Genomic DNA, 26,006 nt, shown 5'->3' on the forward strand with positions numbered 1-26,006 from the left:
TATTTTTTTATTGTAGCGTTATGCATTTAAAATTATGTGTTATTTTAAGGATATCATTTTTTTAACATGTGTATGTTTTTTATTTTTTTAAAGCTTGAGGTTTTTTCTGAATTACCAATAAAATATCGAAAAGACTAAAAAGCGTATAGATACTCATTTAGTTTCAAATAAAAGACTTCCGACATTTTACGATTAAAAATTAAGTCGTAAAAGTGCATGTGGTTTAACATTGTTTTTAATGGTTTCTATAAAGGTTCAACCAGAAACGTTGCGCAATCTTCTCTGACATGTATTCGTGGAATGTTTTAACGAATAAGGCTCAATCATTACATTGATTATTAAATTTCATCCTTGGCAGAAATATATGGGATGACGTCACGTTGAACAAAGATCACTCTGGGGACCATAATTGTCACCTGGGGTCATCTGAAAGAGTGTACGTGAATGGCACTCTACCAGATCACTCGAGTGCTACTGACGGGCGTGGCCGCAGGCACGGCAAGCACTCTAGGAGCGCGTCACTCTAGGAGCCTATAAATCGTCATTGTTGCCGTCCTGGGCGAGCGCGCGCCGCGACTGCGCTGGCTACTCGGGGAGTAAATCACTGCACAAACACGAATTAATCTTTCCTTGTCAACGCGCCTGTACTTGCCGGAGCTTGTGGCTGGGTGCTTCTAATGGAAACCACCCAGTGCCCCCCCCCTCCCCCCACAACCCCCTCTCTCCCACTGCGAACTGTGGGAAAACAAAGGGTAAGAACTCGCTCCTCCGAGAGGCGATATATCGTCAGACAGTCGCCGCCCATTTATTGTTGCGAGGCTTCTAGAAGGCAGCCTCCGGTTGGAAAATGTTGCGGATTTACATTCCAGTATCGTATCTGCTATCCGGCTTCCACATGTTTGCAAGACTCGAAATGTTCTGTGAAAGTAAAATCTTTTTTTTAATTTATTTAATTTTTTATAAAGTGGTGGTTGACTTTTTCGTCACCAATTATGTTACAAAACTTGAAACACTACGTTTCGAAAAACTGTATCCACTCTCCTCATCAGGTGTAAACCTCCAACACGTAGATTAAGTACCGTATGAATGAAAATTGGCAAATAAAATCATAATTGATGAAGTAGACGGATACCAGTTTCAAAAATGACTGTCGTCAAATTCAAAGTCGAATTGTTTATTGCGAAAACATGTTAACATGCATAGCAAACATCTAGAAATTTGAATTTCGTGTTTTCCTTATTAAAAAAAAATACAGGTGCAAAGATAATCTGATAGATAAGGAGTTCTTTAATACATTCTGAAATTTTCTCTAGGGTTTTAAATCATACACGTTTTGTATACTTTTTATCATGTCTATTCCAGAAGTGGTGTTCAACTTTGTTGTACTCTGTTTATTTTTTAATAGACGAAGACAGAGACTTCAAGACCAAACAATGGCAATATTCGTGGAATCATTCAATTTAGTGCGAAAGGGCAGAGTTCATATATTATACTAAGGGTTACATAGTTGAATATGTGATATAGTTTGTACAAGCCTACTCGTCCGCACACCAACTCCTTTCCCTGAGTTTCCTATGTCTTTAGGAGCTGCTTTTCTATCTATTCATAGCTCATCCTTGTCTATAAAAGAGGGATTAGACAATGATGTCCGGCGGTTAACGACTAGTTTACAACATAACATTTTAAATGTATATTAATTACTAGTTATCAACACAGCGCAACATGTTCATGTCGGAGCTAAGTACTAATTATTGCTCAACTAGAAATAATTCAAATAAATTTATATATATTTATTTATTTATTTAACGGCATTGCCATTTTTACAGTGTTTACAAAGCGTGATGCACAACAATACTATATGGTATTACAATACTGTTTACATGTCTAAAACAATATCAGATAATAAATAATAAATGCTCCAGTATCCATACATAATGCATATATAACCAAATAATAATAATAATAGATAATAATATATAGATAAATATAGATATAAATATAAATAATAATATATAGATGGATATGCCCGTAATATATAGATAATAAATAAATACAATATATATATATATATATATATATATATATATATATGTATGTATGTATATACTTACTTACGTAACTAAACAACCAACAATAATCAATATTGAATAGATAATGCGCATAACAACAACAACTACTACTACTACTACTAGAACAATAACAAGAACAACAACAACAATAATAAATAGTAATAAATAACAATAAATTAAACTCCACAATGCAATACCTAAAAACAGAAACACTTTAACCTAGACATAATAAACTAAACAACAAAATAATAAATGTACCCAATTACAATCATAACAAGTAAATAGTGAAAATATTACCTATCAATTGAAGAGGCTCTGGAGACGGTAGCGGAAGCTGGAAATGCTTGAGGGGTGGAAGAAGTCCAGATCTTCAGAAACTGAATTGCCATGTCTCTGTACTCTAATGATAGAGCTACATATATATTTTAGCTATATATATATATTTTTTTTTATTGAGAAAAGTAAAATTTCCAAACATATCACAAAAACGATTTAAAATAATGACTATGAATCTATAAAAACTATAATTAATAAACTAGCACAACTAAATATTACCCGAAAGAGCGTAACAAAAGTCTTACCCAAGAATCCAATCCACGAACGTATAGACTTTTGTATAGACTTTTTCAAGTAGATCTACTACTTTATTTCTTGTTGTTTGTTATTTGCTCTAAATTTATCTTGTTAATTCTTAAATGTTTATCATTGTTTTTCCTTATCTTGTTGTTGTTGTTATTGTTATTATACTCAAGTTATATTAGTTTTCGATTTGGTTAGTGTTATTTATGATTTGTTATTTTTTTTTATACTTATTGCATAGTTAAAACTAACACACCATGTTTTATTGTAAATTTGTTCGATTATGCTGCCTGTCTGGAATTAATTAATTTGTATTATTTTTATAAAAAATGGTTGTCCGTTGATAAATAAATAAATAAATCCAAATAGTAACTTAATCAAATGTGTCATATAGTAAAAATATATAGTCTGCACTCGGATAGTTTGCACAGTTATTTATCTGCGACTTTCTCGTTGACATCATCGTTAACCATAAGACTAATGTAAACGATGTATAAAAATGTTATTTTCACCTTTTCATCCCTACACCAACAGAGTTCTTTTGCACCAAAATGGACCCAGTGTTAAATTTCTAAATTTCAAATTTTTAGGACCTTGCTGTCTAGAGTTATTACACGGATAGCAGACTGATAGGCAGTGAAACAGACATAAAACGTTACGATTTTAAGGATACCTTTATGGTTCATAAATAATGGTTATATTAATACTGTAAAAGATGAATAATTACTATTGAATAACAATACATTCTCGATGTGAAATTGATCTTATGATACTGTCGAACTTTTTACTAAATATATTTTACTATTTTTTTAAACATCTTGTGTTAAGTTCCTATATACAGAATTGTGTCTTGAAATACATTTTAAAACCAATAATTACAAAAAAATAGTTTATAAATTATACATTAATAGCTCACTTAAAACGTCCCACTTTTATTTGCGCCTGGAGAGAAAGGGGCGTCATAAATAAATCACGGTGTGGAAACGACTTTAACACCTAGTTTACAGCGTCATAAGGAAATTCCTATTCCAAGAATGGGAGGTTTGATAAAGCAAACAGCTTTGCTATCTTTATGGCGAGCATCGACGGTGAGATACTTGGCACCTCCGCGATAACTTTAGCCCCAAGGTGTTATTTGCTCCAGTTAATGTCTTGCAGTGATAGTGAGGTTATCAACTGTTATCAGCTGTTATCAATAAGGACAGGCCCGCCCCTCGTGGCCAGTCATCTGATAGGCCGCATGCCATCCTGGAGTTAGCCAGGTCCAATTAAGCCTGCCCGATTCGGTTACAAGAGTTGCACAGACAGTGGGGTTGTTTACTAGGATGCTATTCTTGTAGTTTTATCTGCTTCCAATTTTATCTATTTCCACTTATCTTTTTAATCTTATCTATGTGGCGTAATTTCTTTGGACTCAAAGGAAATTATCGTTCAAATTGAGTAATTAAGATATCTTTTAATCAATTACACCATTGTTACTGTTATCTGTACAAAGGTAATATGTTTGAGTTAGCAATAGCAATGACAGCCTATATTTATATACTGATATATGGGCAATAGTTTTAATAACTGGGTATGTTTATTATATTTTTTTCTACAGTAATATATCTTACGAGTGTGGTGTGAGGTAATAGCTTAGAATTAATTTTCTTTCGCAATACTAATTCAATTATACACTATTAAATTATCTTGAATTGTTACGTTTTAAACATTGTCGAGAGATATATCAATATTTTAAAATTCCAGTATTCATTTTTGTACTTATTTACCAATAACTAAGTAAAAAATAAAATCAAGTGTAAAATTATGGAATTGAAATCAATAAATTCAGCATTTCTGGCGTACAATTGTTATTTTCATTGACAAACTGTAAGGCCTAATAATCGATTTGTATCCTAAATAAAGCTAAGTTTAATTTAAATTACACGTTTGGTGTTATGTATTTGGCATATTATTAATGAAACATTAATGTATATAAAGATAACATTAAACAAATCTAATTAAATAAATTGAATATATACACATTTTATAAAAGAGGGATTATATATGTTATTTAACTCTCAAGGGATACAAAAAGGTTAGTACTAATTTGATAAAGAAACTGATGCTTCACATATTGAAAAAATTACGCATAGATTTAATTCGACTTTATCAAATTCAAAATTCAAATTTTTCTTAATCCTACGTGATAAAGGTGTCTAGAGAATGTGTTTAATGTATGTACGTTCTATTATTTATGAATCGGATTTAATTCCAATATTATCATACTAATCGCAGGTTTAGTCCAGAAGTTATTGAAAGATATTAATAAAACGCTCCTAATGGGCTTTGAGAAGCTATTAGAGAACTTAACGGCCTGTCGACAATCTTTAAAATGGGTTAATTTTGGCAGCCGACTCCAGAAACGCTTCATAAACTTTGGGTAAAAAGATTGAGCTATTAACGGGAGCTATTTGCGGTAGTTTGGCCACCGTTTAAAAACGGGTATTTACCCAAAGCGTTCATTTCAAGCTACGGAGAACAACAAATATTTTGATTGCTAAACAAATAGCTAATATTTCTATGAAGCTTAATGCGGTAGACTGTCCATAAAAATATGTTGAAAACTAAATCTATATTGTATGTATAAAGGCAATATCATTGGCTGAGTTCACCAGTCAAAATGAATGAAAAAAACTGCAGTGAATGAAATAACGTGAAATTTGTATCGGGTGCATGTGATGCAGTTAGCATTTTGGCTATACGATGTCAAAATGGTAATTTGTATTTTACCACTAAGTGGATTTGGAAATGAGAGAATTTCAAAAGTTTCTATTTACCTACTTCACCTAATTACCTAGTGATCACATGGAAACATATGCTACATCCATATATTTTCATACAGTACCTTGTGCACACTTTGAAACATTTTCAACAAATTTTTATAACTTCGTGTTGTTACCTAGTGATCACATGGGAACATACATCCATAAATATTTTCTTACAGTACCTAGTGACCACTTTGAAAAAAATTTCAACAATTTTTATAACTTCACCTAATTACCTAGTGATCACATGGAAACATATACTACATCCATAAATATTTTCCTATAGTACCTAATGAGCACTTTGAAAAATTGTCAACAATTTTTATGACCACCTTATTAGGTACCTATTGACCACATGGAAACATATACTACATTCATATATTTTCCTACAGTACCTATTGACTACTTTGAAAAAAAATGTCAACAATTTTTATAACTTCACCTAATTACCTAGTGATCACATGGAAACATATACTACATCCATATATTTTCCTACAGTACCTAGTGACGACTTTGAAAAAAATTTCAACAATTTTTTGTAACTTCACCTAATTACCTAGTGATCACATGGAAACATATGCTATGCTACATCCATAAATATTTTCCTATAGTACCTAATGAGCACTTCGGAAAAATTGTCAACAATTTTTATGACTTCACCTTATTACCTATTGATCACTTGGAAACGGTTTAACACAGATATTTTAGGTTTTCACTTGTTTTAAAATTAAAAACTAATGAAAACTCAGAACAATTTACACAAGTGCCATGCATTTTCGTATGCTACTGAAATCTCAGGAACTACAGCTACAGCTACCTTATCTAGCTACCTTAGCTATCAGCTACCTTAGCTATCTACAGCTACCTTATACCTTAAAAGTATGTACTCTGATGCATTTATTTGCCTTAAAGCTACATTTAAACATATGGGGTTTAGTAGACATGAATACTTTCCATTTATAACAATCTAGCCAACAGTTAATTGGAATGCTATTATTAAGTATTGTTAGTTAACTTGGGAGAAATTTTAGTGAACCCGTGGGTAACAGCTAGTAGAAAAGTGAAAAACGCATAGTCAGTCTGTGTTACCTTATACCCGTGACTTTTTCTGCCTTAAGTGATCGAAAAGGAGCAAAATAAAATGAGTCAAACTTACAAGAATTACTATGAATCGACTTCTCGTTCTTCTTCTTTAAAGTTTGTCGTGTGTGTGTACACCCTGTGTTTGTATTTTTAAAACCAGAACTATGTCCTTTCACTTTCAGGCCCTTGCAAGATATTACAAGGGTTATTTATAGGGAAAATTACAGGAAACACTATAATGATTCAATAGACAATTAAAGAGATCGGATAAACGCAGGTGCTTCAATCTTCCATCAGCCATTTGCCGGAAGAGAATCCACTTTACTCTTCGCCTTATACCTCCGAAAAAGTGTTCATGAATAATCTTAGGTAAATTGGAATTGTTGCCATAAAATCACATCAATCGATTTTTTTGTCGATTAACAATACGTCTAAACGAGGCAAAGATGATCTAAATCTACATAAATAGGACCAGTCAATAGACTTATTTTGTGTATCGTCGTATCCCGTCAATGTTAGTACTGGGACTGGCCGCCGGATCGTGCTGTGAAAGGTTACCACTGTAAGACGTCTGTTTTCTCATTTTTTGATAGAGGGAGTTTCAGAATACCCCTTAAAACTTCACAATTGTAGCTCAACATCACAATAGTTGATTTTTTCAGATTCAAATCCTTAAGCTTCGTACTCACGTAGAAACTTTTTTAGTCTTCTAGGACAAAACTGATTACAGTAGAATACTTGACGGCTACGAAACTGTGTATAATGTTTTGGCTACCCAAAGCAACACAAATCTGCTTTGTTTTTAAGTCTTCCATCATGCCCATTGAAAACTTCCATATTTTCCTTCGACGCGTATGAATTCCCAGAACCTAGGGGGACCTAAAAAGATTGTTATCGTTACTGATTGGGGGCATTAACTTTATGGAGCACAGATGGCTTCATTTGGATAGACCTCATATCACTTTTATATGTGATTTTCTTAGCAGCTGCCACAGTCTTTTGGCAAGTTTAAGTGGATCAAGAATAGGGAATCCGTTTAGTAAGCCAAGAACATGTTAGCACTTCAGGTCTTGATCTGAAAGTGTTGAAAAATTTAGAACATCAACACTAAAATCCACTGTGTTAGAAGTAAGCGCAAGCCTTGAGCGATCTATATCGCTCATACTTATACTCGGTGCCTTAAACGATTACCTGTTAAAAAGACATTTGGTCTTTTAGTTAAATGTACTAGCTTCTTAGTCCTTACTGGTGAAAAGTTTGGGCATCCCCAAGGATCTGTCATTATCCCTGTAATTTTTTTTCTGTTAGCTCGGATTATGGAACTTTACGAGGCTATTAGTAACTAGACTAGACTTGTCTATATACAGAGATGCTTGCTAGATACACCTCCATATTCTGTTGGAGTTTCAACACATTTTCCATCCTTGGTGTACTTCAGAAGAACCGGCGAACCGCCGAAGACCGCGGCTGTCGGCGACTGCTCCTCTGGCGTTCCCGGTTACGACAGTTCCCAGAACAGTTCCAGGTAGCTCGGTTCACTTCGCTCGCTTTGTTTCAACGGCTAATGAAGGTAGAACAGCCGCCCTGTCCAGACAAACCGCCGGGCCGCCGCGAGCAAAAAAACCAACACCGAATTACGCAGCTGTTATTATGTGAAGGCCGCCAAAAAGCAATTAATATTTTACCCCTTCTCTATATATTATTCAGGAAGAAATATTGTGATGAGTGCCTTTTCTGGAGGCTCACCCACCGACTGTAGGGGGAAAATCAAAACGTTTTGATGGAAGTTCTAAGTTTCAGAATCAGCGGCTCTTTTGATCACACGAAATTCCCACAAGTACATGATCTACCTCACCCTAAAATTTGTTACCTTGTTATCCATACGTTATGTTCCATTTGTATGATACTCTCTAATCAGAAAAAAATCGGGTGCTCTAACCCTGAGGCTATGGCACGGAGCCAAATGGATTTGCATGTCGGTTCAAGGGGAGACAATTTCTGGACAAATGGTGGTTTGTATGAAGACCGTGGTTATAGTACTGTAATAAATACCTATAGCGTTATCTGATTCTGATCTGATAGTTTGAGAGGTGAAATCTAGTTTGAAGTGAGAAATAGTACCTATTTCTTGTACAAGGTACTCAATATTTGATTTCAATATGGTGAACATGCAGGACTTCGTATAGCAACTTTATTTTAATTATATCGTAAGCCATTATTATAAGCGATTGATATCCCGGTGGTTCGGATTCTCATTAGAAATTGATAAACTTTCCCAGTTTTAATTGAGATTTTTCTTCTGGAGACTACAAAGACAGTTTAAAAACCTATGGTGAAAGTTTGTAGATCCTTAATGAATGCCTTGATGACACACAGTTCCAGTGGCAAACCATGAGCGGTAGATACAAAAAGTCCAGTATCAAAGTAACCCCCCCCCCCCCCCCGGGGGGTGGTTGCGAGTCGTCGCGACGCTTGTAAGTGGCGTCGGACCACACGTTGTCACTGATCAATAAGAGCTGTCCCTCCTTAAAGCCGTCCAATCACGGGTCTCCCCGCCCAGATCTTGGGCCAATCGTAATCCACCCTCCAGCTACGTGTTACGCGGATATCTGGCAATAACGCAAAGAAGCGCTTGGATACATTTCCGTCCCTTTCTTTATTATTCGGGCGAGTCGCCCTTGTGCGATTCTTTTTAGAAAGCAAAGTAGATAACCTGTGATCAGAGCTTTACCAATTTACTGGTGTGTTACTAATGTGTTTTGTAACCAGGGCTCTATATTCCTTTTGTCTTTTTTGTATCGTCCGTAATTAAATCCAAAATTTTCAAAACTATTCGCAAAATCATAGCTAGATACTAAAAATCCTGTACTTTAATCAACAGGAATTATATTTAAAAATTAATTCTTGAATTAAAGTCCAACATGTTTAACGAAAGTACTATGTGTTAGCTTCATAAACGTATTGCTGAAATTAACACCATAATAAATATGTGTACTATCGTAAATAGTTTAACAACTGACAATCAAAGGCAAAGCTATATTACTTCCATAAAATAAAATAATAACATTTTAAATGACAAATTTATCAATATTACTTTGTTGGTCATATAATATGTAAATAAATAAAACAAAGCCAAATAATAACAATTATTATTTTGTTATAGCCTATGTAAACGAGGTTGAAATAAATTCTGTTGAAATATTCGTGATACCATATTTTAGTATATGAACGAATATTTTTTACTATACAAATTACAATTAGATAAAATTATTACAGAGCTCGATTTTGTAACTATGCAAATAAACATAACATTTAAAATAATAAGCAAACAAATCACAATTTAGTTTTAAAACAGAGCCTTGGCATTGAACGTTTTAAAAAAACAAAAAAATTGTCTAACATGAAAAAAGTATTGCAGTACTTGGAATAAACAATACCTTTAAAATGAATGGGCTGAGTAGAAAATAAATCTAATGGCGACAATCAATCTCAACCAGAATATATATGAATATGACTAATAATAAAAATCTCAATGATTGACATTAACATAATGTATGTTTATAGGCTATAATGTGATGATCACCCTATCATTGAGATACTTATTTTACCTGTTTCAAAAATCGATAATTCAACTGACGAAACTTTCTAACTTTACTCAAACAAATGTAAAGGGTAATAATAACGAATAAATTAGTAATGTTATAGATTGGTGCTCCGGTTTCATAAAAACAGCACTAAAACAAAAACAGTTGTAAAGGAAGATAAAACAAATTCATTGGTAACTTTTGCGAATAAAATCAGACAATCAGACCCATCTGGATGAGAAAAACCAAAAGCTATCTTCATGTCTTTCAAATCTAAATCATGACTCACCGCTGTAAAAGAAACGTAACACCAAAGGACTGCGATGTCGAAAATATATAGCCTACTTTATAACTAGAAATTGGTTTTAATGGTGTTGATTTATTTGAACAGGAAGTTGAAGTCATTTTTTTCTCAGAGCACCATTCACAACCCCAGGAACACTGATGAAGAGCGAGGACTGCCGCAGGGTTCGGCGTTCGGCCCAGTCCTTTTCTTACTCTATATGATAATAGTTCTCTCCTAATAGAATAACGCTACCGGTTACGCTAAAATGATTCATCTACTGTTCTTTTGATAGTATATTTTGATGCTATGTGTTTTCATTGAGAAACAGTAGTTCTCAATTAAGCAGAACAAAAAATGGTCTTTGTCCAACAGTATTTTAAAACTGTATGTGTCATTTTTTTATACTTTACGACTGAACAATTTTAGAAGGCTTTGTTCTGCGCAATTTTAGAGGATTTTTTAAAATTAAATGTAGACTTAATTGAATATGGAAGGTTGGATGTCACTGATAACAGTGATTAAGGAGTTTTCTAACAATTTTTAGCTCTAATGACGTATAGAACTTCTAAATTGTATATACACTTGTGTATGTGTAACTCGTGTTTATCACTAACCGTACTGCTCAATAATAACAGTACGAATGTATTGACATTACCAATTATAGTTCTATAATCATATAATTTTGTTTATAGTATTTGTTTGCTATATACAATTATACTTTTTCCTTTGCTCTGTTTGCAAAAAACATAAAATATATATTAGATGATTACAGGATATTCCATTCAAAACGTTTTTGTTTGCTTTGGATTCAAACTAAAAAACTTTAAATTGACATTTAATGAAATAAAAATAACAGGGCTTTCTAAGTTGTAGTTACTGAATTCCTTACAGGGCCCATTTAACTTTGAATCACTAGTTTTTTCAGCATTCTGAGGTGATTCACAATAATTATGCAAAGCCGTATATAATAATCTTCAACATTATACTTTATATATGTATACACCACTATATAAACATTATATAAATCTATATAAACGCTTGTTCCTTTTATTCTTCCATGTTCCAATATGATTCAGAGGTGAAAAATCGAATATAGCCAACAGTACTATATATGTATATATATATATATATATATTATATATATATATATATAATGTTAAAGTGTATTTTCAACTACAGATATAGTAATTATAATTCACATGGACACGTATGCTAGAATCCAATTTTACACCTTTTTCTCACCCACGATTCCAAAAACTCGTCCATCCGTGAGTGGTGTAGACATTGTGTTTTTTCGATTGTAACGATAAACGAGCCTAGGTATTGTAATAAAACTGCTCACAAAATTACATTCAGTAAACACTGACAAGCAATTACGTCGCGGTCCAAGCGGTTCATGTCACGGAAATTGAACCGTGGTCTTTCGATAGAAGAGTTGCAGTCGCACAATTTACTAAGAAGGAGTATCGCACTCGTTTATAGGGACCTTAACTTATTTTATTTTGTTTTAATATATTTGGTGTTCGTCTTTCCCTATGGAATTTGCAAAACGCATTAAAAACGACGTGTGTTTTTTATTTACTTTGTAGATTTGGTTTTTTACCTCGCAGTATGTTTCTTTTGAAATCGATACTTTTAGGATCGATTTATGATTAAGACAAGATTTTTGGCTATTTTTATCATTAAGGTAAATCGCATCAAGTTACATTTCTGTCATTGTTGTTGGATAAGGCATTGCCACATTATACCCAGCACGGTTTAAATTGGAAATTTCAAGATTGTTCAATATATATGTGCTGAAGAGCGAAATATATACTGCCACCAATAAAGTCGTAATAGAATTGGCTGTCTTTTCTTACTTTCTATGGCCATATGGCAGAAAATTGGCGATTAGGCCTACGTAATAAAACGCTTAACATAAAACACTGCTCATGTTTTTAATTATAAAATTGTTTACAGCTTCAGAATGAATTGGTGCTTGTTTACCGATTAAGAATGCAAATTCCAATTTCTGCTAAGTAATTTACTAAATTTCACGTTATCTGAGTCATTAAGGGGTTAATGTAGAATATTCACCCAATCCACTTGATTGGATTTATAATAGATATACACATCCAAGTCACGGAATTTCCGTACGACATTAACGCCACGCAGTTTTATGTTCGTCATTGCATTTTCAATAATCCAGACCTACAGCCTATCATTATTCGGACATGGAGTGGCTTTAAGCAATCTAATAATGTACACCAAATCCAGGAGTCAGGTAGTTGTATCTCCAGATAGGACCTCTTTTATTTATATTAAACTAATCATGTTTTGTTCTTCCAACATGAAGAATCTTTACAAAGTAATTGAATGCCAATTTTGACATGTAGATTATATTTTGAGACAATATTATGAATAAAATATGCTTTTATCAAGAAATGTTTCAAGTTGAGGTAGCTTAATAGAACGAGCAAAATTAGTTTCTTAATCAATATTTAGCACTTTGTAACGTATATTTTGATTTGCTTTTCTAATACAAATATACGTACACAAAGCATCTTAACTTAAAGTGATATTTAAATCTTTCTTTAAATCCCCTTCAAGAAGATTAAGAACGTCCTATGCTGCCCGATTCTCGGAACAAATCAGAGATTATCCATAGCTGAACGCCTAGTTTCCAGTTTCCTCCCAATTCTCTCTCGTGGCAACACCAACACTACACCTCAATAACAGGTTTTTAGTTCGGACACTGGCCACCGTGGCGCCACTGTCCAGGTAGATCAATTCTGCGCGGGAGAACCAGATGTTACACTCACCTGTGCACCTGCACATTTACCGCGTGTAAACAACCATTACAGTCCCCCATCACTGCTCATAACCTCAACCATTATCTCGATTTACTGGAAACTGATTTTTCAAGGTGGTGGCGTGAGGTTTACATCAGACATTCGGAGAAACTAAACGGAAGTTTCAACAGTTTTGGATAGGTGCACAGATTTTCGATGATGCAGTTTGAAGATGGTAGAATTCTGCATTGCACCAACAGAAGTGCTTGGTCATTGCAAAACGTGTCAAAGAGTTAAAATTCTTAGAATATCAATAGACCTTTTTCCAATTTACTAAGAACTGCAGAAAATTGGAGTCGCCTGATGATCAACCTTTAGTTTCGAAAGGCCTCGTCCAAAAACTAAACCGTATCGGAAAGTTTTGTTTCATTAACATTTAATACTATTTACTGGGAACTGATTTTATAAGACTGTACTGGAAGACTGAAAGCAGATTCAACAGTTTTGATGGGTGTCCAGATTTCAGAAAATTGTACAATCTTGTAAGATGAGAATATTGCACCAGTGTCAGAGCATCAACATCTCAAAATTGTAATACTCATTTTCTGAACATATAACTCAGTTTTCATAGAGCTCCGACCAATAAAATTGTTATTTCATTAATATGAACACTACCAAATATGAAAGCTTTCACAATTTTAATGAACACACATGTCATTTTCTTAAGGCCAACATCCAATTTCAAACTATACATAATGTTCTTGATGAATTTTTAGTAGATACCAGATTTATAACTTTCATTACAGTTTTTACAGTCAACAATATGCTTCTAGAATAGTCGAAGTAGTGTGATCACTTTCATTTCTATGATAGCTTCTGAGATCATATAGCTCACAAGCTGCTTATAAATCTAGGAATGAAATTAATAAGTTAGGAATTAAGAAATTAATATATTAGGAGAACATAAGCAATCAGCGTTTCTTCTAGTTCTAAATGAAAATTCAACAAAGACATTGGAGATAAAGAATATTTCTTTGTAGAATTCGAGAGTATCTTAGAAAATGCTGAACATGAGATGGTGATTACAGTACTGAGAGAGACGAGGTTAAGAAGCGGTTTCTACAGATTTATCCTCCGGGCCGACACCTAAACCGAGGCCGAGTTTCAGCAGTTCAAAGTGTAACAGCCAGTTAATTGGTGGAGGTGCCAGAGCCTAATGGCGTGCTCAGCACTCTTCGGCAGTTCTTTGTTCCTCCGGCTCCATTATCCGCTGTCCATCCTCTCTTCGTCTCTCTCGCTCACTCACCCGCGCTCTCTCACTCTCTTCGGGTCGGTCAATATTGATCTTTACAGCCACATCAAGTCCCTCAACAAACGGACGTTAACGTCTATATTAATCAAAGCGTCGTAAAGCGAGCGGTGGAACCTCCGCTTGATTTCTTCTATTCTCCACCGCAGAAGGTTCGGGACATTCGTGGAAGCAAATAAATTCCTAAAGCTGAAACCAATTTGAATTCTGTGGTGGACTAAACCAATATTCATCTTGAAATAGAATGTGTGCGCAGGATTATACACAGTTTACCCAGTACTCTAGTACGGAGTTTAAGGCGTATGAATGAAGATAGGTGTACTAGGTGAATGAAAATTAGGTTAATTACAAACTAAGGTTGACTGCTTTAGCAACATTATCAGTGACCACATCAATTCAGATGAACCTAAACGATTCTAAATACGTAAAGAAGTCTCCAGTTGTTCCTGAAACCCCAATCATGTACACTACTCTTGGCTATATTCTGAGCTGGTGTAGTTCAGTCTACAATGCCAAATTCCATCCCTTCGCCACTTATGGAAGATTTGGAGAATTTTACAAGACATTCCGTAGAAAGGTTTAGAGCGAAAATCAGATGATCTTTCATGAAGCAAAACCGAATAACATTCATATATGATGGGGATTCGCTTGTTATTTCAAGTTACATAGCTGTTATGGAAATGGGGTTGAAATTTCTAAATATAACTGAATAGTTTCAATTAGTTTTGGAACACTATTGGGAGAATATGATTTTGAACTAGTGATTTCGACTTTATCAACAACACCGTTGGCCAACACAAGATGGCGCCTGTGTTTTCCCGATTGGCTGGCATGCGTCAATCCCGCATATTCTGGCACGTGCCTCATTATGATCAATTGTTTCTGTTATTGCATCAGCATGCAGATTGTCTACTGTAATTGGTCTGATTACTGCCAATGATTCTCTTGGCAAATTGTCGCCATTATGTTGCAACATTATCTATTATTCAGCCAGACCCTGATAGATCAATTTGCATTTTTATCACAATTTCTAAATTCCTGGGAAACCTGTGGTTGCCTGTCATCCTATTATGTCTCCGATTACGTTTCCTCAAGACTTCCTCAATATTCTGTTGATAATTTGCTTCCCTCAAGTGCATGAGGATCTTTTAGTTCTATTTTTGGTTTTCATTTTTTAACTTCTTCTTTCCTGCTTAGCTTATTTTGTAAAGAACAGCAGTTTCTCAACCTTACGTACAAAATCGTAGAAGGGAAGTGTTTCGGTGAAACGTGACGTTTTGTTGATAAAATAAAACGCTATTTCCAAAGAATTGCGATAAAAAACAGTTTTTTAATTCATTTTGGTGTTCCGGACCATAATAGTACAGTTACGTTAATGGAGATCTGAGATAATGATGTATGAATTAATTGTAACATACAGGTATGTCGTCTGAATTAGGCCAACAGGAAATTAACATCCGAGTTCCGGTCTTCATTTCATCGTATCTTGGATTGCAATGATAAAGCTCTTACACTGGTATAAACCATTTTCACTCATTACAAAACTATTTCTTCCTCTTGACACTTCATAACGTCTCACCTTATAAAACTCACACTTAAAAATAAAAGTTAAAGAATCTAAACTTTTTGTCCCAAAATAAGGGTGAATTTATAATTCTCCTTTTCGCCTTTTAGGAAACGGCGTATAAGAATATTTTTTTAACTTTTCTGCCTAACTCTATTATTATGTTATTATGTTTATAAGTCTTTGTTTCCATATAGTAAGTTCCAACAAGGACGATCTTTGATGATTGATGTGCTCCTTATTTACTTGTCATTATTACTTGCAACAGTGAGATTAGAAAGTTCCATTTCCTGTGATTGTTTTCCATGGGTTTCACTAACCACGTTTTCTTCTGTTCCAGGAGCACCCCGGACTGCGGGGCACCCCCTTGGCCATGTTGGCCGCCCAGTGTAACAAGCTCTCCAGCAAATCTCCCCCGCCTCTCGCAGATGCGGCGGTAGGCAAGGGATTCCATCCGTGGAAGAAGAGTCCCCAAGGAGGCGGCCAAGGACCCGGGAGTCCCACGGGAGCTCGCCCCACCACCACTTCGGCCCCTACTTCCATGGGGAACTCTTACCCCAGCAGACCCGTCATGACATCCTGCGGCGTCACTGGTGGTTACTCCAGCGGCGACTTCTACTTCCCAGGCGCCACGGCGCAACCCTCCGAGAACTCCCACCAGGCGGCACTCCTCAGCAAGGTGGAAGGCGCTGCGACGCATCACGCTGCTTTGGGTAACTTAACAGATGTTACATAGGAATTAGATACTATACTCTTGTTCTTCGGGTACGTCTTTTATCAAGACCTTTTGGAATTGGCTTAATAATTCTGTCTGTCGCAGGTTCTGTGTACTCGAGGCACCCCTACGAGTCGTGGCCGTTCAACGCGATGCCAGCGGCGACGCACCACGGTGCGATGAAACCGGGGGACACGGGAGGCACGTGGTGGGACGTCCACTCGGCGACCGCCGGAGGGTGGTTGGACATGAGCGGGGCTGCTGCAGGCATGCACGCCCAGATGGCGGCGGCAAACTACGCTGCATCCTCGGACTACTCTCTGAGCCACACGCTGGCAGCTAGCAACACCGCTCACCTGTTGTCATCCGGGCAGCACCTCCTGCAGGACACTTACAAGTCGATGTTGCCCGGCCAAGGGTCCTTCGGGCTGAGCCACCACCACCACTCTTCGTCTTCGACACCCACCACAGTCACCACGCCCAACACCCAAGTGCCCTCCCCTAGGTCGCAGCGCCGCTACACGGGGCGGGCGACCTGCGACTGCCCCAACTGCCAGGAGGCCGAGCGCCTAGGGCCCGCGGGCGTCCACCTCCGCAAGAAGAACATCCACAGCTGCCACATCCCTGGGTGCGGCAAGGTGTACGGCAAGACTTCCCACCTGAAGGCGCATCTCAGGTGGCACACGGGGGAGCGACCTTTCGTCTGCAATTGGCTCTTCTGCGGCAAGCGATTCACCAGGAGTGACGAGCTGCAGAGACATCTCCGCACCCACACAGGCGAGAAGAGGTAGACTAGCCTAGTAAGAAATAGAGATAATTTCTACTAGTTTTAATTTTTTAGTTTTTAAAACTATTGAAACATTTAATTTTTTCGGTAATTCTGAAACAGGATTGGTTTTCAATCAATCCCAATGTTGTTTTAATACCCTCTTGCACCTTTTCCTTGATTAATACTAAGTGATTGTTGACTGGGAGCGCGCTATGACAGCTAACGTAGTGTGGTGTCCACAGGTTCGCCTGCCCAGTGTGCAACAAGCGGTTCATGCGTAGTGACCACCTCGCCAAGCACGTCAAGACCCACAACGGCAACGGGAGCAAGAAGGGGAGCTCAGACTCCTGTTCGGACTCCGAAGACAACTCCCAGCCCGGAGGTGTGAGCTCTCCCCACGGCTCCATGGACCACACGCCGCCCCCTGGCCCTCATCTCTCTCTCGACGTCGACGTCAAACCCCCAGGCCTCGTCTGAGGCAGGTGGGGTCCGGCGCTCTTCTACCACCACCCCCACTAGCGCCTGGACCCCCTCCTCGTCTGAGACCTCGCTGGCTGCCCTGGTTCTCAATCTTCTTCTGAGTTCTCCTCAAGTACAAAACATCATTGGAAATTTAATGTAATAACTGGTTTTTAAAGCAATGTCGAAAGTGGTTTAGATAATATAGAGTTCTTCAGTATTCAAAATTCCAGTATTCGTGTCAGAAAATCGAAACCCATTCACTTTCATTCACTTCAACAAGATAGCATTCACACAATTTTTAAAAAAATCTGAAGATTTGAAACATTTTGAATTCAGAATTAAATATATATCTATCAAAATAAATAATCTTCCAAACTCCAGTAGTAACGCAAGAACTAGGGATCATTACAAGTTTCAAATGTGATCAAGACAAATTAAAAAAAGAGAATTATTTCTAACAGTAAAATACTATAGGATTTTAATCTGTTAGATCTGACTTTTAATTATAAATTTAGAACGTGAAAAATTTTTGAAAAAGATCTCTTTTATGTTGATGAGCTAGAGTACTGCAGAAGTCAAATATTCCATTGGCAGTAGTATTGTCAAAACTTAATTTGAGAACTCTAAATTATCTCCACCCATCTTCGACAATTCGTGCCTTTGTAGAGTTTTCAATAATTCAGCACTTTTTTAATTTATTAATTTTAACCGTGATTTTACTCACCTCGAGCAGCACAGCCAGAGCTCTCCCCGTGCCATGGGAACAGTTGTATTACTCCTGTGATCAACGACATGATGATTCGCTCCAACTGTATCATAGACTTGTTAATAAATCGATTGTTTTATATCAGTCACTAGTGTGTGTACATAGCAGTATAGTGTTGTTATACATCGATCCCGGCCTTATATAGGCCGTTGTATATAACTTATCCATTTACTTTATTATATACCTAATACTTGTTGCCAATTGTGTAAATATGTACGGTAGCAACCGTTGACATTGACATCACATATCAGGGAGTAGTACTATTTTGATGGGATTTTTAAGTACAGTTGTGATAAATAATTATTTCCGTGAATTTCGTCACCATTTAGAATTTTTATGGACATATTAGGTTTTTATATTAAACCTTTATATACTAATACTTTTTAGAAAAATAATATTTTTTTTAAATTTAATTTTGAAAACGCTTAATTTAAATGAGATTTCTAATATTGGAAAATATAAATGAGTATTTAAAACATTAAATTTACTCAGATTCTTGGTTTAAAACCTATTAAACACTATAAAAAATGTTTAGTCTTAATTAAATATTTTTTAATTAAACAGTTTCTATTACATGTTTTAGGTGTGGTTCTACGAATTGTAACCATACTTTTCATCAACCATAACAACATATTCATTTCAATGTAACATTTATATATTTAAGTTTAATCGTTAAAGTACTTAAATAAATAATATTCTAAAAACAGTATTCCCCCTTTATTTTCATGCTAAAAATTTAATTTTTCTAAAATAATTATTTTGTTACATACATTTCTAAACATCTATTCAACGACATTGAATTTATTTAACACAACAGTTCATATTATTTCTGATTGGTGTACTATATATAAAATAAATTGACGATACATTTGTTTGCCATAGTATATCGAATTATTAAGAGAATCACTAGTGTAATCTTTACTGTGATGATAGCTGTATGTATTATCGATTTACGGATGAACGGTAATATTGATATCATAATAATATAATATTAGCATAATTTCAAAACTTTATCATCTAGTACCTAACGATAGTGTGTTTTGTCCTTAGCAAAATTTTACCTCATAGATTTGTGTTTAGTTTAATTATTTATAAAAAATATTATTTTGAACGTTTTGATGATTATATCGTAGAAAAATAAATCAAATAGGTTGCTGAAGTTTATTTTGTTTACAGACAGATGTATTGTATGTACTAGAATAAAAATTTGTAAATTCAGTATGTACTTTCGAATACCATTGACATAGTACTGTGAACCCTAGAGCGGCCGAACTCCGCCCCTGACCAACTGGTACCGACAGTGTCATCATCAATAAATCACTTAAAGAATCAAACCATTGTTGAGTTTTTTGTGTTGTCCCTCCCGCAGCGACACTGGCAACACTGCCCGGTGACTCGGCGGAATAACAATCAGCTGATGGTCGCTACGGTATCACTGACGTGATGTGACAGATGCTGGAGAAGATGCAAGTAATGGAGGAGTGTGTACTGAGGTTCAACTCTGGAGATTGAGATACAATTAGTGATAATGAATAGATGTACTACGCAATGTGTTGTTGTGGAGATTTTGCTTGGGATTTGTGATTTAAAATCCATGGTAATATTGTTAAATCCACCTTTGAAAATTAAAAACTAAAATTTGATGAAAATAAGGAAGTACATTATTTAATATTTGTAATTAGGCGAGGCAAATCTTTTAAGGTCAAGAATGCATTTTCATTTTTTCCAACTATTTCTCTTCAATTCTGTTCGGAAGATCACATTCAAAATGTCAAAAATTAAACATTGCGCAGTCTACTTTTCGCATTTTTATTTTGGAAAATATTTGCCTATTTTGAAATACTTAATAAATATTAAAATTTATGAACGTTTCAGAGTTTCATGACGTATTGTTTTGAGAAACTCCTAGAATTAAACGCATTTCTTACCTTTTCGTAACTGGATCATTTAAAAAAGGATTTCGTTTGAAGAAGAAGTCAGCTTGACACGAAATAAAATAAAAATAATGAGATAAGAGTTTTTTTGTAATTTTTACAACAACAAGCTTTCCAAACATCAAATAGAGCTGTGAGAATTTTCAGTCTTAGATTGTACACTTGCAGTAATATGCATGAGTAAAAGTAAAAATGATTAGTTACTGGTACACAGATTATATAATATCTACTTTACTATACGTTTACTATACGAGCAGCTAGGCAAGTGTCGTAAGTGGCGTGGAAGAGTAGAAGTATTTCTTTATGACAAAATATTTTATTAACTTTTCATTGATTTCTCGCTTATAGGCACAGAGAGTGATACGGTTATTATTTACTTCTCTATTAGGCCTACATAATTACAGAGTGATAGGCTATGTTCTGATAATACTAATACTGATTAATACTGATATTCTTACTACTCTGTATCAGGAGCCTAGGGGTTTTACAGAACAAGAGATTAATAAATTATAGAATTCACTTATCTATCAAAAAAGCAAGAGTGCCTTCCTACCATATGGTAGCAGGAGACCAGAGAACTTAACAGAACAAATTTATATAATAGTGTATACAATTTACATCTCTATTAGAAAGCCATATAATAATATAATAAATTCTTACTCCTTGGAACCAGCTGAGAGTAATGAAGTATAACTATCTATTTTTACTCTGTGGTAAAACAGTTTAATACAGTAAATTATTTACAAATCTTTTATTGGTGAAGCTTAAATTAATATTGCGTATCTTTTACTATAATACGAAAGGTGCACAGAATAATATACAATATTTGCATATTTTGCAGCTTGAACAGAGAGTGCAAAAGTTGTAGAATTCTTATAATAATTACTACTATTTGTTAGAATTACAGAGAAGTGTTCTATATCGTTACTACCATATAGTACACGTACAAAGAAGTAGCACCACATGCATAAATTGCTACGATATTAGTATTAAAGGAAGTTACATTCTTGTGCTGTATATAATGGTTTAATTTTGTACAGTGTAAGATTAAATTGTTTTTTTTTTATAGATTCAGTCTAAAATAACTACATTTCAATTTAAATGTTTTACAAACTGCTACCATCACGAAGTAATCTTATACAGTAAAAAACAATTTATGAAATATTATTTATTTCACAAAAATGCAACATTCAGCCGCAGAGATAATACAGATGATCTTTGTAGCTATAGCTATGTCGTCAAAACTGTCTTTTCCAAAAATAATAACTAGGCTAGATGTGACTTTGAAATTACGAGCTTGAGACAAATAGGCTAATATTCAAAAACAAACGTTTATGGAAAACTAGCTGTTACCCACAGCTTCGCACGCGATTTTCTACTGAAAAATTGGGACGTAGGAGAGCATATTTCTTTTAAACGTCGTTATTACCCTTCTGAGATAAATGATAGTCACTGACAGATACTTCAAGCTCATGATCTATTTAAGATTTAAATTTTAAAACAGTCTCAATATGCACCTGTGAAATAACTGGAATTTTTCTCCAATATTCTATGATTTTTGTATACAATTGAACTATATTAGACCATCGTGGACAGGAGTCAAAAAGTCGGAATTCATTAGCGCGGAATTCAATGTAATAAATGATGGCGCTCAATGGAATTTTGAAACGAAAATAGGCATATCTTAGGTACATATTATTACAGTCTAATGATTATGAGCTTCAGATGTTAAGAGAAATTGCGTATGGATTTTATTTTAAGCTTTGCGCGTGTATCACTTCTGGATTTAAATTAGTTATATCTCCGATGCCATGATTGAGCTTGCTTTGTTGTCTCGATCGAGAGAATATGTACACACGGAGTTTTGAGAACCATACTTCTGTCAAAAAAAAAAAAAAAACAACTAAGGTTGGTTTTATAACATTTTTTATATTTGTAGCCAACGTAAGATAGTAATTTTGATATCTGCATTGCTCTTCTGATCAAGCATGAGCATGGTTTATATTAGATAAATATTGCAGTTAAAGGTGAATTTCTACGTCAAATTTGAATTGTATTATCTGGATAGTAAAGTCTATGTTTAACAGTGATTGCAGAAACAGTTGAAACAAAATTTGCTGTTTCTCTTAAGCTTACTCTATGCTTTCAAACTATAAGTGTAAAGAAATTTAAAATAGTAATTAAATTATATTATAAACATATACATTTCTTTTGTCGCATTATATATGTTTACAAAGAACAGCTGATTAAATTTGAAAAGGCTCTTTCACTTAATAACATATGTTTGCTGCAATACATTTCTTACGGGTATTTCTGAACTTTTAGAGACCAGTGGGGCTGAATCCTGAATCGGGAACGGGATAAAAAGTATCCTATGTTCTTCTCCCAGTTCTTAGCTACCTCCCTACCAATTTTCAGCCAAATCGGTTCAGCCGTTCTTAACTTATAAAAAAGTGTAACTAACACGACTTTCTTTTATATATATATAGGCTATGTTAGTAAACAAAAAATACGTACATGATTTCTACCTTATTACAAAAAAATATTCATGAGATCATTTGAAATATGTAGTTAGTAATTTTAAAAAATGTCATTGAAAATTTAATTTACTTTTTATGTAGTGAAGTTATTGAGACAGCTGTAATTATTAAAGTAATAATCTTATAAAAATAAAATAATGAAACAATGGTGTCTTGTACCTTATGCATATCACCCCGGCACGAATCATTGAAGGAATATGAATTATAATAGATCATAAAGAATACACTATAAATAGTTTGAATGCTAATAGAAAAAAACTAGTAAAAATTGTAATCAATTATTTGGAATAAATAAATATAGATCTTTACTATAAGCCGGTTTAAATCTAAAAATTATGTTCCGATTATCTGTAATTGGTAGTAGTTGTAACATAATCTACAATAAATTTGCTAGAGAGGCAAAGATCTTATTTAAATTCAAATGATGGAGAAATTTGAAAATCTGTATTTAAATATGGTCTTAGTAGAATTACTTGAAAAAGAAGTGTTCTAGGATAAGAAAGTGAAATCTGAAACTGCTACAAAAAGATAATTGAAATTGCGTTCTGAAGCACATAGTATTCGCGTTTTTAATGTTTAAAAGGAAGATCTGGACAAAATGAAAATCTATAATCTATATTTTATATATATATATATATATATATATATATATATATATATAAATGCGAATGTTTGTTTGTATGTTCCGTTATAACTCTGGAACCAATGCACGAAACATCGTGAAATTTTGTACAGTGATTCTACACGTTCCTGGAAGTAACATAGGCATACTTTTAGAGAGGAAAACATAGATTTAATTAATCTTTTAATTATAAATTGTTGTTGATGTTGGAGTGTTTTATATTTGATCCGATAGACTGCGCTACGACACGTAATACAAAGCGAACTGATACTTAACAGCTGTTAATACTTTCAGCTGAAGTTCATCAAAGAGGCAGAAACATTTGTTTACATTTAAAATTCCGAAAATGTTTATTGTAAAGTGCTTGATCAGTAGTGTAATGCAGGTTGCATAGAGGACGTCATTGCCTAATTTTAAATTCAGATTGCACCAATGAACAATAAACTATCTAATGCAATGAAAATACTATTAAACGCTATTATGAAAATAACCTCATTGTACAAATCCGTGAATGTTTGCACATAAGGTAATCGAATTTGGTTACATCGAAGTTAAATGAAAAGAGCTGAAAGAAGACACTTTATGATCGAAATTGGGTTTCTTTGATACATTTCTTGAAGGCACACTCCTAAATAATACTGGAAATATCTTAGACAGAAAAGTAATTTTAACAGACTGAATTTGATTCTTTATAACCTAATTAGTTTACCGAGATTCATCCATATACATTTATTGTTCTGAATAACTTATCAACACCTAGCAAAAACCACGAAAGATAGAGGCAGGAATATGTACCACCTTCACAATGCGCCCAAGAGGCTCACGAAGGAACGACTATCAATTATCTCAGCAGTGCTTAAAATGTGATAGAAAAAGAATAAGTGAATATAGTGTACTGTTTTCAACGGGAAATTGCGTGCGAAGCCGCGGGCAACTGCTAGTTCGTCTATAAAGCTCAGAAGAATGACACAGTTGCCGAGTATCATTTGAAGATCGTAATAGAGTTAACTACCCGGTACATCTCATGCGCGGCGGGGACCCCCGAAGGATATTAAGGAATATCAAAGCAAATTGAAAATCGTAAACCATTTAGCGGAAGCGATAAACCAACAATGGCCCACCCCGGAGTTGGGGTGGTCGCGGGAACAAACGTGGTTATGCAGATCAACCTCACAAAGCCACCCCGTGGGGGTGCTTTTAACCCCATTTCGCGGCCGCTGATTAAAAAGGGCCAGATTTATACAAGAGCGGCTGTCTTGTCAATTTGTCTTTATGTGCGGGGGTTGGCGGCTCTTAACGTCCTGAGGGTGGCAACACTGCAGGATGTCACCCACATTATCATCCTTGTACCATCAGTCGCCTCGTCGCCCCTGATGATGTGGAAAATTCGGCGGTTATGTGCTCTAAAGTGGAGTCTGATTTGTCACTGCTTTAAAGTGCTCTGAAGTTTGCAAGATTAATATTTTTGAGTGCTTTTAATTTCAATTCACAACAAAACAGTGTTGTAATTTAAGAGGCAATTTTTTGGATATTTATATTGAAAAATACCTGTAAAGGATGCTTTATTAAAATATTCTCACTTATATGATTTTTTTTAATTTGTACGTTACTCATATCATTGGCAATGCAGGGACCATTTATTCTTTTGATTTTCATTCGTTAAACTAAACTCTTCGCGATAAGGAGTTAAATGTTAATTGGATTAAAATTTCCTGGAAATTTATTCTTCCTTTTGAGAACGAGATTTATTTAAGAAGCAAGACCAAGTCGATGCTTCAAATTCAGTCTGATGCTTCAAAGTTTGGTCTGATGTACAAAATAGTAGTTTTTATCACTAGGTGGTTGTTTTTGTTGGGCAATTGTGTTTCACTAACGAGACGAAAACGAGGTCGGAAGTATGATTAAGCGGCGAAAGATGTTTTTACGAAAGAACAACGTTTTTATCACACAAAATAAAAATAAAATGTATATTTATCACACGCAAAAAATTAAAATTAATACTTTTATTTAATATTTTACATACTAACTCACCGTAGTCATGCTGTCCCGTTTATGCACAGAAACAACTGTTAATTATTTGTACGGAAACAATATTTCAAAGATTGAGGTTGGCACACTGAAAAATACTAATACCGTTGTACGGTAC

At 34.8% G+C, this 26,006-nt stretch overlaps 1 protein-coding gene across 3 annotated transcripts in view; it reads left to right on the forward strand.

Moving 5' to 3' along the window:
- The window catches only part of LOC124367886 (transcription factor Sp9), a 237,837-nt gene extending 217,739 nt beyond the window's left edge, over window positions 1-20,098 (forward strand). For 2 of the 3 annotated variants that reach the window (XM_046825074.1, XM_046825073.1), the window contains 3 exons: window positions 16,393-16,765; window positions 16,873-17,554; window positions 17,779-20,098. In XM_046825074.1, the coding sequence (XP_046681030.1) occupies window positions 16,393-16,765; window positions 16,873-17,554; window positions 17,779-18,013 (1,290 nt within the window). In that variant the 3' untranslated portion in view covers window positions 18,014-20,098. Of the gene's footprint in view, window positions 1-16,392; window positions 16,766-16,872; window positions 17,555-17,764 lie in introns of all 3 variants that reach the window. The other variant, XM_046825075.1, reaches the window with a different exon arrangement.
- The last annotated feature ends 5,908 nt before the right edge of the window (window positions 20,099-26,006 follow it).

Source organism: Homalodisca vitripennis, chromosome 8 (assembly GCF_021130785.1).
Source record: "Homalodisca vitripennis isolate AUS2020 chromosome 8, UT_GWSS_2.1, whole genome shotgun sequence".
Classification (NCBI taxonomy): domain Eukaryota; kingdom Metazoa; phylum Arthropoda; class Insecta; order Hemiptera; family Cicadellidae; genus Homalodisca; species Homalodisca vitripennis.